Raw genomic sequence first — 13,678 nt, forward strand, 5'->3', positions numbered from 1 at the left:
CACTCTAATAAAAGCATGGAAAACACCTCTCTCGCGTGCGCGCTTTCTCTCTCTCTCTCATAATAGTTTAAATGCAGTTTCTAGGTTCTTTACAGGTAGAATCATCTCGGTCTCTGTGGTAGGTAAAGTCTGAGATTTGATTGGCCTTGCTAGCTATGGCTGTTGAATGGCTGTTGTAGTCTGGCATGATTAACAAGTGTGGGAACCTTCATTACTAACATTAAAGGTTGTGTTTACGGCAGTGGTATTCTGTTCTTTGTAGCCTGAAATATGCTTAAGCACCATAGTTAAAAGACACCCTAATAAAACTGACACCCTCCTACCTACTCAGAGTAAGGATAACATTTTTATATACTCTCTGTAAAATTGTGAAAATAAATAGCCTTCAAAAAATAGCTGGCAGGTTTATTAACTAGGCAGGGCCCTGGTCTGCAAGCTGCTATAGAAACGTGTCACCTACCCTCTAGCCCAGTAAGTGCACAGTTTAATCTATCTGAAGCATGCCTAAAAGTTTGTAATACTTTAGTGTTTTCTAAAATTCATGCCAGGACATGAGTTTTTCTAAGTAACTCTGCAATAATACTGTGTATGGGTGTATGTGGAAAAGAAGTGGAGGAAGAAATATTTGAAAATGAATATAAGTGTTTTCTATTTGCCAAGAGAGTGGGTTACAAACAGAGAAACATTTTTTACATTGATGAAATGGTTTTCAAGTATTTCTCTTCCCTGAGTTGCCTATAGTTACTACTGAAACTGATTTTAAAACATTGTGAAAATACAGTAATATTTAAATGCTACTACTACCAAGGAAATGGCCAAGAGTATCTGCCTGAGAATGTTTGTTCATTGTTTCAACTGCATCAGTAGTTGATTATTCCGCTGTTTTAGAGATGAGCACCACTCATAAAAGTTTATATGCTAGAGTAGGATAGTGAAGGCAAGTGGTTACTTGGTTCTGTTTTCTTTTTACTCTCACTATCGTCTTTTTATGTATTTAATTTTGATTTCTAATTAATCTCTATGTAAATTTATGCCAATCATCAATAGCAGTAGCCTACTTTGAAATGTAAAAATCATTGTACTTATTTTAAAACAGCTCCTTCTTTGAAGAGCCCAATAACACGGTTTTCTTTTGCCTTCATCTTAGCACACAGCACTCCTGTTGATATGCCAAGCAGAGGACAGAATGAAGACAGGGACAGTGGCATTGCTCGATCAGGTATTTGTACTGCCTGCTACTGGTTTAACTAACAGTGAACTAACTATCCATACTGGTGAAGTAGTTGGGGAAATAGAAGACAGGCCTCATCTTCTGTTTTGTTTTGTTTCTTTTTTTTCTTCTCTATTTTCTAAGCTAGGCTCACATATCTAAAGACCTAGAACTTTGATGCACAGCATCTATGAGGGAAGCTTCCTTGAGCCAGTTGTACTGGGAATTTGCTTGCTGAATATTGATTAAAAATCGAAGGAAGGAAAGTCTGGGTGGAGGTAAATTTACCCATGACCAAGGGAGGGTCTGCCAGCTGACACGGTCACTCTTTCTTCTGTCCTGGAGTCACACCATTCTAGATTTTATCTCCGGTACCCCCTCTTCTTACTTTAAGCCTTGAACTTTTCTTTTTTTTTTTTTTTTTTTTTGATTAGTCCTCACCCAAGGATATTTTTCTATCGATTTTTAGATAGAGTAGAAGGGAGGGAGAGAGAGAAACTTCAGTGTGAGAGAGACACATTGATTGGTTGCCTCCCTCACGAACCCGACTGGGGCCGGAGATCTAACCTGCAACCCAGGTATGTGCCCTTGACCGGAAATCAAACCCAAGACTCTTTGGTCCACAGGCCGATGCTCTAACCGCTGAGCCAAACTGGCCAGAGCTAGCCTTGAACTTTTCTAATACTGTTTTTAAGATCTCTTAGTTTCTGCTTTAGGACATGATTCTCCTGTTGATTTTTTTTTTTTTTTTAATTTGTGGTTCCGATCTGAGGTAAACTCTAAGCTAGAAAAGTAGGGAACTAAAGATCGGGCATTTGAGGACTTGGAGGTGTATGAGGCTTTGCTTGATGGACATACATTATGCATGCAGCCTCTACCTTCCACTGAAGACTAGGAGCACCTGGTGGTCTCACCAGGGGCACATGCCGCCTTCACCAGTGAGGCCAGCCAGTCGGTGCTTGGCTGTGCTGGCACTGGATCCAGGCCTCAGGTGCCTTTCCTCCTGCCTTCCACTTATTTGTGTTTCCAGCTCTTGCCCTCAGAAAGAGCTTGAAGGAGTCCTTGTGTTCCTTCTGTGTAGTACCAGAGTCCTGCACCGTACTCAGTACAACTGTGCTCCCAAGTTGTTAAATAGAATTTGTTGCTGAGTCTGTCTGTCTGGTTAACATGTGTCACGTAATGTAAAGTGCACAGCATTTTATTTATGGTTAAATAAATAACCATAAATAAATAACCATAAATGTTATTTATGGTTAAATGACAATAGTTGAGTCATTTTGGTCTCTACTTAAACTATTTGGAATTTTTTTTTGCATGGGAGATTTGTCTCTTTTCCCTTGTCCATTCATTAATTCAGTCAGCCATTTATATCAATATGACTCAGATATATATTTTATACTTTGGGTTATAACCCAGTTCTACTTTATTTAGTTGCTCAAATTGTTCCAGCTTTGGCCATGGAAGCAATGGAGCTCTATCAGTCGGCTCCTGTGTTAATTTAACATACCCGTGTGTGTGTGTGTGTGTGTTTTGAGCACTTCCTTACTTTCTGGCACTACCAGATGCTCCAGACTATCTTTGTATATTTCCCGCTCCAGTCCTAGAATCAGCCATTTCTCCATGGAGCCCTGATCTTTCTTTGGAGAATGGTTATTAGATTCCAAGATTCAGACACTAGATGAGTTTATTGCTACTGCAGTGTCATTTCTTATAGGCCCTCTCAGCTGATAAGCAAAAAATAGGAGTTTATGCTAACTGTATATAGACATGTATTTAAATATTGCTTTATATAACATTTGCATTTTTATTACGTTAACCATCAGTTTGTACTGATATTTCCATTATTCATAACCCATTACTACACGGATCATTCTACCGTCCTCCCCTTGCGTATTTGTAAACTCCCACTCTGACAGTGAGAAAACTAGCCCTCACCATTTGCCATCTATTTCATTGTTTCACTTGAAGATACATATATAGCAGTATCAGAATTGTTAACTTGTACCCCTGCAGGAAATGACTTTAATTAACTAGAGTACAGTGCTCACCTGCAGTTCCTTTTGCCTTTAGTCTCACACACGTGCACTCATTTCCAGAGTTACTTACGTCAGCACCTTTCGAGATCAAGGAATGTTTACAGCTCCATGTACCAGGCCAGTAGAATCTCTGAAATCACAGCTGACACCAGTTCCTCTTGCATCTGGCTTCCTGCATGCTACCAGAAATTCTGACTACACAAATCAGTTTTGAAGAATAATTTCAGGTGTTTTATTTTTCTCAATAGTCTAGGAAAGAAGTAACTTTAGAAAAGCTTTCTTGTTGTTTGTTTTTAAAAGCATCGTTTATAGAGAGAAACTTGTTCCAGGGTAAAAAGGAACTTTAATGGAAATTTCTGATTCTCCATCTAAAAGAAACCTGAAGTTTCTGGTTCTCGCCCATCAGTTCTTTCTGTAGACACCCCCTTCTGCAGGCCACCTCCAAAGGACGGGATAGATGGAGGAGCATATTTCACATGTCGCTGCAAACATGTTCTGTGCATAATATGCCCTGGGAATACAAAGAGCCATGTGGTTTTAAATTCTTGAAGGGGTTTACTCTGTTGTTAGAGAACTAACTAACTTTGGTGGTTTCCACAGTAAGACCAGTTTGATACAGTTGAAGTTAAGGAAAGGAGTTAGAAGGGTAGCACCAATTCCTGACTGGCCAACCATCAAGCCACATTATTTATTGAATAACAATTTTCTTTATTTTTTTATTTTTTTATTTTATCCTCACCTGAGGATATTTTTCCATTTTTTGTACAGATAGAGTGGGAGGGAGAGAGAGTAAGGGAGAGAGAGGAGAAACATCGACGTGAAGGGACACATCGAGTGGCTGCCACCCACACGACCAACCAGGGCCAGGGACAAACTGCAACCGAAGTACGTGCCCTTAGCGGGAACCGAACCCGGGTCTCTCCGGACCGCAGGCCGATGCTCTAACCGCTGAGCCAAACTGGCCAGGGCTGAATAACAATTTTCTAGCCTCTTGTTTTGTCAGGCTCTACAAGAATTTGAAATGTTTTTGAAGAAGAGTAAGAAAAAAAATATATATATATAGCACCTGCCCTCAGGAAGAGTTACATGTAAACCAAGAGTTAAAAATACAGTGCTATGGCCCTGGCCGGTTTGGCTCAGCGGTTAGAGCGTTGGCCTGCAGTACAGAGAGACCCGGGTTCGGTTCCCGCTAAGGGCATGTACCTCGGTTGCAGTTTGTCCCCAGCCCTGGTTGGTCGTGCGGGTGGCAGCCACTCGATGTGTCCCTTCACATCGATGTTTCTCTCTCTCTCTCTCTTCCTCTCTCTCCCTCCCGCTCTATCTGAGCAAGGAATGGAAAAGTGTCCTCTGGTGAGGATAAAAAAAAAAAAAATACAGTGCTATGCCCTGGCCGGTATGGCTCAGCGGTTGGAGCGTCGGCCTGTGGTACAGAGAGACCCGGGTTGGGTTCCCGCTAAGGGCATGTACCCGGTTGCAGTTTGTCCCTGGCCCTGGTTGGTCGTGCGGGTGGCAGCCACTCGATGTGTCCCTTCACATCGATGTTTCTTTCTCTCTCTCTTCCTCTCTCTCCCTCCCGCTCTATCTGAACAAAAAATGGAAAAATGTCCTCAGGTGAGGATGAAAAAAAAAAAAAAAAAGAAATACAGTGCTATAACTGTACTCATAAAGCACTGTGGGAACAGAGAGGCTCTGCCTGGGAAAGCAGACAGTGGCCTCACAGGAAACGATGTATTTCAGTGACACCTTGTAGGTAGAAAATAATAGCATCAGAGTTCAGGAAAAGAGCATTTCTGAAGATAGTTTGTGCAGGGGAGTTAGGACACTGGACCATGGGGCTGGGAATGGGAGAGGATGTCAGAAAGTAAGGCCGGCTATGAAAGGGTCCTTTTGAAGGTGCTGGTGCCATGCTAAGGAATTGGATTTAATCTTGTTAGCGGGGCAGCTAAGGGTGGTATCTTGATTGTATTCTCATTGTATCCTCTTTTGGATACTTTGTGTCCTCTGTGCATATATAAATCTAAAATATAAATTATTTTTAAGAGGTTCTTTTAGTGGTTGCCATTAGAAATATTTCAAGTAAAGTCCTAGGACAGAGGAGGGATGCATTTCAGCCATACTAGGAGGTAATATTGGTAGGGCTCAGTGACTGATGGGGCACACGGGAAATGGGGGATGAGGGAGGAACCAAGGGTGATGCTCCAGTTTCTAACTTGGGAAAAGAGACGGAGGATGTTGGCATTAACCAGTTTAGGGGAAACAGGAGGCCGGTCCGAGGAGACAGAAATTGAGATAATTTTTATTAGAAGAGTCTGTAAGTTCTCCAGCTATGAGTAGTCAGCTGTAATTTAGAAATAGGACACTGGCTCTAAAGAAATAGGTTGGAGCAGAAGCTAAAATTTGAAAATCTTGGGTACATAGTATAGTAAGGTTCAGAGGGCTGGGATTGAATCCAGAGTCACTGAGCCTTGTTAATCCTTCACCTTAATTCACATTTAGATTCTTTTCCTCACCAAAATATCCACATCATTGACAAGAAAAATAATTTCCCTATCCTCTGTGAAACTTTATTTCCTCTGTTCTTGAAAGTATGTAAGCCCTGGCCAGTTTGACTCTGCGGTTAGAGCTTTGGCCCGTGGACCAAAGGGTCACGGGTTTGATTCCCTGTCAAGGGCACATACCTGGGTTGCAGGTTTGATCTCTTCCCAGTTAAATTGGTTGTGGGAGACAACCAATCGATGTTTCTCTCTCTCTCACATTGATGTTTCTCTCTCTTTCTCTCCCACCCTCCTTTGCTCCCTCCCATTCTATCTAAACAAAAACAAACAAACAAAAACATGTATGGAAAAATACCCTTGGATGGTGAGGAATTACAAAAAAAAAAAAATGTATGTAAAACTGAAGATCAGTATGAGGAAAACTTCTAGTATATATTTTTAAACAGTTTTATTTAAGTGTTTTAAAATGGACCCTTAAGGTAGGAATACACATCATCATAGTATTTAAAGAAGCCATGCATTCAGGTCACTGTGCGATACAGGATGGACCCCATACCCAAAATGCAGTGTGGATGTCAAGGCTGATGACGCCACACACACACCAAGAGGGATGAGGAGACGTATTAGCCACATACTGAGGCTTCCTGGTGAGAGCAGGGCAGGCTTCCCAGCTGGTCAGAAAATGACTTGCAAGAAAGGGAAAGGAGACTGTTTAGGGGGGTTTATGGTGGTTAGGGGGTAGGGCCAGGGTGAGGGGTCCTGCATGTGGGGTGAAGTTCCCACCGGCCCCAAAGGAGGGAGCACCCAGGCTTTCCCATCAGCTTGCCTAGAAAGAAAGGAAGGGGATGGTGTGAAGCTTAAAAGCTATCAGCAGTCAAACAGCAAAAAATGGAGTCCGACTATTACCACGTGGGTCACCCGTGAATAATGCAAAGCGACATCCAGTTTGTACTTGAACCCTTGGGTACTTCACTGACAGAGCTGCAGGAGTCCAGGAGTGTGCCTTCCTGTTTGCTGTCTGCGTGGGGACAGGCCGTGGCACCCCGTTGACCTTGCCTGCATCCATGTGGGCAAAGGCTTGAACTGCCACTTACCAGAGTCTTGACAGTACAACGTGTGCTCCTCTGGGAACGTGAGAGAACGAGCACCTCTAAGGTGCTGCTAGGTCATCTCCCACTCACTGCTCCACGTCTCCTGGGCAGTTTCTTATTCCCTCCAGGGTTCTGATGAGACATGGCGCTTTCTGCCCAGCCCCCATCACACAGAACATAAAGCTGCTTAGCTGGAGTCCAGAACCGGCTTCCCAGCATCGGGAAATTGCGTTGGGGCATCAGACCCCTTTTGTGTTGGTGTTGTCCTTTTGCTGTGTGGGAAAAGGATCTCTGGGAACTGGCACCTTTGGCTGCTGCTTCTCACAGTCTGTGTAACTATACATTGTCCAATCTCCTGTCAACTCTTTACCTTGGGCTTTGCCTTGTGCTGTAGCTTGAGCAGAACTCAATTTCTTCATTTCTTTAGACTCCTCATATGTCAAGGCAGATCTTTGGTATTCTCCTGGAATGGATATTTCTCTTCAGTTTCACAATTTGTGGACTCTTTCGCTTTTAGAGTAGTTTTAGGTTCACAGCAAAACTGAGTGGAAGGTACAGATATTTCTCATATAGCCCCACCTATTCCACCCCATGCATAGCCTCCTGCATTGTCAGCATCACCCACCAGAATGGTACATTTTTTCAGGAGTAAATGGATGCTGGTTGAAGAATCCTCCTCAGACAAGAGGGTGAGGAGGAAAGCACACATTTTTTTAATTGAGAGTTAACTAGGCACAAAATGTTAGCAATAATCTGGTGATGGGATTTTTCTTTCTGATTAGTGCACAAAACTGCAAATGTCTTTGTAATCCACATATGTATTAACATTTTTTTCTAATCATAAAAGGATTCTAAAAAAAATGATACTGAAAATATTAAGGAGCATTAGATATAGCACTTTTATTTTTATTTTTAAATGTCTTTATTGATTTTTTTAGAGAGAGGAAGGGAGAGAAAGATAGAACCATTGATGTGAGCTCTGGCCGGTTTGGCTCAGCAGTTAGAGCATCATCCTGCAGACCAGAGAGTCCCGGGTTCCATTCCCACTAAGGGCACGTACCTCAGTTGCAGTTTGTCTCCGGCCCCGGTTGGGGTCATGTGGGTGACGACCAGTCGATGTGTGTCTCTCACATCAATGTTTCTCTCTCTCTTCCCCCTCTCTCCATCCCACTCTATCTGAAGATAAATGCAAAAATGTCCTCGGGTGAGGATTCAAAAAAAAAAAAAAAAGAGAAAACCATCGATGTGAGAGAGAAACATTGATCAGCCGCCTCCTGCACCCCCCATACTGGGGGTCAAGCCCACCATCAGGGCTTGTGCCCTGACCCGGAATCTAAGTGGGACCTCTCAATCTCTGGGACAACACCCAATCCACTTAGCCACACTGGCTGGGCCTTTTTTTTTTTTTAAATACTAACTCCAGGATATGCTTTTATTGATTTTAGAGAGAGAGGAAGGGGGGTGGGGGGAGATAGAGACAGAGAGACATCTATGTGAGAGAGAAACATTGGTCAGTTGTCTTTCATACGTGCCCCAATCAGGGATCGAACCCAAATTCTAGGTAGGTGCCCTGATGGGGAACTGAACTGCAACCTTTTGGTGTAGGGATGATGCTCCAGCCAGCTGAGCCACCTGGCCAGGTACAAGCTCTCAGGTGAGTGGGGTGTATAGCAGAGCTCAGGCATTGCATCACACTGCACTGCCTCTCAGACCGGAGCCTCGCCAACAGTCAAACACTGAGTGCTGGTTGAACAGATAGCTGAATCCACCCTTTTGTCATGAAAAACGGTAGTATTTGTGGGTCAAAAGTAAGCCTGGTTTTGCATTTGAGAGTTGTAACTGTACTGTTTCTCAGAGTATCTGATTGATGATATTATACCACAGTACTTTCCATAAAAATATTATTAAATAATATTAAGATATTTTTGATGAGGAAATGCTGGATGGCTCTAAGCCAGCACTTTAGCTTAATATTTCATTTGTATGCCATAAACATTACTATTCAGCATTTTTTAATGAGGATAAAGGGAATAGTTTCTTCTATTTTTTTATTTCAATTTTTTTCCTTTCCTTTTTATGTCTCTATTACAAGTCCTAGTTTCTTTTCATAATTAGCTAATCAGCATTAATAACCATTTAGTACTCCAAAATGTCTCAATTAGTCCACGTTTTCTAAGAATTATCAGAGAGAGTGAATAAATAGCTAACATTTGTTGTTTGGGGCGCTGGACTAAATGTTTTATGTGGATTGTTTAATCCTCACAGGAACCTTAGGAAATAGATCAGTGTTTTTCAAACTTTTCTTTTGTCTGCAACAAATGGAAATGCATTTCTCATTATGATCCAGTAATAAACATCTTTATAAATAACAAACAAAAGTTTCATTTATTAAATATTAACACTGCGCTATACTCTGTTTTCATGTTTTTTAAATGTTGATTTCGATCCAATAAACAATTCATAACACACTAGCAGATTGCGGCTCTCATGAAAAATCCTGAGATGTGGTACTATATTGTCCCCATTTTACAGATGAGAAAGCTGACAGGTTAAGTAACCTACCCAAGTATCACAGCTGGTGAGTGGCAGAACTGGGATTTGAACTGGGAGTTTGGGCTTTTACACAGTTCACTAAACTGAATTATATAACCATACAATTTTCAGAGTAAATTGTAAATTGTATTGCTATATTTACCACAGCAGTCTTGCTTCTGTGATGGGAAAAAAAATTTATAATTCAAGTACTACCCCTCAACTTTCCTCCACCTGCCAAAGAAGCTTATTTGCTCAGCAGAAGACAGAGAGAAAGACATGGGACCCTGAAGATTTGGGGGAAGGGAGCAGGGCTCTTCTAGATCGTTAGGGGACTCTGAGAATTTAGGAGGTGGGGCAGAACTTTCTAATTTTTTTATTAAATAATTTTGTGTGGTTTTGAGGAAAAACTCTCTTCTCTCTCCTTTCAAAATTCTCAGTAAAATTACCAACTCACTGATATTTGAAATGTGGATTTGATTTTGGAGATTTAAATCCAGGCTTAAATCAAGGTTCACACAGAGGCCACCTGCTGGGGCCACGCACATCTGGGTAACACTTTGGTGTAGAAGTGCTGTATATTTAGTAAGCATGTATTGTCTGTTGTAGTCAGGGCACGTCCTGGGTACAAGGGGCACAAAGCATCTCATAGACCTCTGCTGTGGTAAGAAGTCGTTATGCATCTAAATTTTGTAGCCTGGGAATTCATTGATATAGTCTCCTAGACTTGAAGCTTTATGCAGGCATATACGTATGTATCTTGTCTACCAGGGTTTCCCAGTTGACTAGCACAACACCTGGCACTTGGTAGACACTCAGCATTAGCTTATTGATTATTGGCTAGTAGCCAAGTGACTCCTGTGTATTTAAGAACTCAGATCAGAGTTATTTCCATCTTCCTGTAAAAGTATAAATAAACATAGTCATTTGGAGAAATTGCCTTATCAAGTGATACCTATGAGCATAGTCCACTGTGTTTGCTGAAGTCACTTTGTTTTGCTCTGTGCTTTGCTTCTGAAAATGTTAACTAGCCATCTGTAACACCCCATTTCCTTTTTCACTGAACTGAGTGACATGACATTTCAGTGTCCAATTCCTTAGCCCCAGGGAAGTAAAAAGAGAAAGCCTGTCTCCTCTTTCCATTCTTCCAAACCTTAGACAACTGCCAAGCTGCTTTGAGTTGAAAGAAACCTTTTGCCTGCCTGAGATGGACCAGTCCCTCCCTGCCTGTTAGAGAAGTCTGGGCCAGCATATCAGCTCACACTTACTGCAAGCCCCAGTGCAGGCCTCTAATATTATGTAGCAGAAGGAAACAGAGAGAGGCTCGGAGGCAGAAAACATATTTAAGACTAGAGGCTGGAGAGGTGGGGGCAGGAGGGATAAATATTGTGTATTTGGAGATGGTGAGCAGGAGAGAGGATATAATATGGAGCAAGTACTCATTTGTCTAGATTTCACCTAGATTTACTTATACCTGTGTAGGTAAAAATTGAGCATGGCATTGGTTAGCAGGTAGCGATATAAACAGTTATGTTATATGTGGACTATTATATGAGAAATCTGCACTCGGCACTCTGATTGAATGAGTAATAATTATGTTGCAAATGGGGCCAGGTAATTGATGCACTTGCTAGGTCTGTAATCCCTGTTTCTCTTCATTGGTTTTTCTTTTTAAAGGATGTTTTCTTTGCTGTACATAAGTCTTAGTGAGAGAGAAGTTATGTCTCCCCCTGCTGGATATGACTGATAGAACCTGTAAATTGAGGTTCCTTGGCATGTATTTTTTATGTAGCTACACAGTATTCATTGACCTCAACTTTCAACTTTTAACTTCTCCTCCCCACAGCCTCCCTAAGCAGCCTTTTGATTACACCTTTTCCATCTCCAAGTTCCTCTACGTCCTCATCCAGCAGTTACCAGCGCCGCTGGCTTCGAAGTCAGACAACAAGTTTGGAAAACGGCATCATTCCAAGGAGGTGAGCTGCGTATTTCCTCTTGCTGAGAAGGGAGCTAGTGCAGGCAGCGTGGTGGGATTGGCAGGACACTGTGCTCACCATTGTCCAGGGAACGAGACCTGAAACTCTCTGACGGGCTTCAGGGTAGCCCGAACTTTGCAAGTTAGAAGTTTCTGGGTAAGAACAAATAAAAACAACAATCTCCTCTTTTGGAAGACACTGGGAAATATCTGGGTAGTATGTCATGTATAAGCTATATTCAGTGTTAATTTAAAATGCATATGCTCTGTGTTTCAACTGGCTTCCTTCCAGATGCAGCTCTTGTGCGTTAGTAGGAAGATAAATCCCTTCCTTGGCTTGCTGTGACACCCATGTGGTCTTTGAAATAGGTGAACTCAAAGGTTGTGACATACTCTTTTTATGAAACTTAAATTCTTAAACTAACAGTCATTAATCAGATTATGAATAGAGGTGGCATCAAGATATTTTCTGCCTTCATTTCAGTTGGTTTTTATTACTTTTCATTTAGTAATATTTTATATTAGTTTTATGTGTACAGCGTAGTGTTTAGACATTTGTATGATTCACAAAGCAGTCCCTTGATAATTCTGGTACCTGCCTGGCATGCTTTTAGATCTAAAGTTTAGTTGTGTACAAGATGGACATTTTTGGCTTATGATGATGTTACGGCAGTAGCTTCCAACCTCTTCTGCAACCCAGAAACTCAAAAGGGAATTAAGATAGGTTGTTCCTATGACAGATGTAAATTGATTGGCTTAGTAAATTGACTGTACTCACCATATGTAGGGAATCTGTGAAGATATGAAGACAGTTCAGGTACTTGCCTGCATTTAAGTAGTTTGAAAATATATACTATAAATAATGGTATAAAGATCTTAAATGATAAATGCAATAGAGAGGCATAAAGTACTTTGGGACTCTGAGAAGGGAGAGACCACTTGCTGGTGGTTCTGGGGGTCATTGGGGGTCCTTCCTGGAGGAGATGGTGCTGAAGACAACTGAGAAGCCAGGAGTCAGGGTGTGTGTGTGGTACATAGCAGGCCCCTTCTCATCTCCTGTTGCTCTCACGATCACAGGGAGCTAGAAAAAAAAAAAAGTATAGCTGCACCACTCACTGTGAAACTGCTTTTGGTTTGGTGGACTTTGAACGGAATGGGTAAGAGCTTGGAATTTGGTGTGGGGACACGTCCTAGCCCTGTCCCTCACTAAATGAATGTGCAAATCAGTTCACCTGGAGCCTAAGTGTTGCTTCCTCGCCTGCAGTTTGGTAATTATAGTAGTGTCGGCCTCACAGCATTGTTGGAGAAGTTAAAAGAGATATAGCAAGTCAAGTCAGGCCAGGATAAGATAAAATTTTGGCCAGGACGGCTTGTTTACTATTATTATTGCCATTGCTATCATTGTTGTAACTGCAGCTGCCAGGAGAAGGTGACCCGCTATCCTCACTGTCACTACCGCGTCTGTGATTGAAAGGAGTAAGTGGGTCTTGGAAGACTTCCCGTTTAGACCTCTTCCCGGCCCAGTCCTCCAAAATTATTTAAAAACTTCAATTTGAATGAAGACCTGGCATTGGGAACTACTGACCCTCTAGTGGACTTACACCTAAAATAGACATCTTGGGCTCAGAAATGAAAAGGCAGGGCCCCTTGTTCAAAAAAGCAGGAAAAAGTACTATTTAAGAGTACTCAAGTGTAATTTTCCCCTTAAAAATATTTTACTTACAAAATGTAATAGGAATAATAGTGACACATGAATAATAACAAATTTATAAATTAAAAAAAGTAATACTTTGGTGTCATAATTTTATATAATATAAGAAATAGTAATAATGTGATACCTTTGTTTATCATAAGATTTTTCTGGCTCACTTTTCTGCAAGTTCATTTGTTTATGTTATCAAAATTTATACATCAGTTGCTATAATTGAAAGCAGCATTAGTGGCTCCTGGCAAATGCCAGATAGCAAATATTTTTGATAATGTTATTTTGAGAAAGATTTTTCTGCTAATGCACCTGGAACTTCGTAGGTTTTGACAACATTAAAATACATTTGTGATAAACTTTCAGAACCAAAATTTTAGTACACCTAGATCAGATGATTCTTATAGAACAGTCCTTCTAAAAGGGTTTCATTCTTCACTCAAACCCATTTTGTATAAGTCTGAATTTAATTTTAAATGTAAATTTCTACAAGATTATTTTAGTGTTTTCACTGACATTTCCTATAACTTATGGAGCTCTTAAAAGAAACTGAAAGTGTCTTCATGAGTTGTATATAATTTAAAATGCCCACCTGCTGGAGTGGCTCAGTTGGTTGAGTGCTGTCCTGTGCACTGAA

General features: G+C 41.3%; 1 protein-coding gene across 4 annotated transcripts in view; it reads left to right on the forward strand.

Moving 5' to 3' along the window:
• FNIP2 (folliculin interacting protein 2) overlaps nucleotides 1-13,678 on the forward strand; it is a 129,462-nt gene that overhangs the window by 71,989 nt on the left and 43,795 nt on the right. For all 4 annotated transcript variants that reach the window (XM_036239920.1, XM_036239919.1, XM_036239918.1 and 1 more), the window contains 2 exons: nucleotides 1,148-1,219; nucleotides 11,211-11,340. In XM_036239920.1, the coding sequence (XP_036095813.1) occupies nucleotides 1,148-1,219; nucleotides 11,211-11,340 (202 nt within the window). The remainder of the gene's footprint in view (nucleotides 1-1,147; nucleotides 1,220-11,210; nucleotides 11,341-13,678) is intronic.

Source organism: Molossus molossus, unplaced genomic scaffold (assembly GCF_014108415.1).
Source record: "Molossus molossus isolate mMolMol1 unplaced genomic scaffold, mMolMol1.p scaffold_m16_p_4, whole genome shotgun sequence".
Taxonomy (NCBI): Eukaryota; Metazoa; Chordata; class Mammalia; order Chiroptera; family Molossidae; genus Molossus; species Molossus molossus.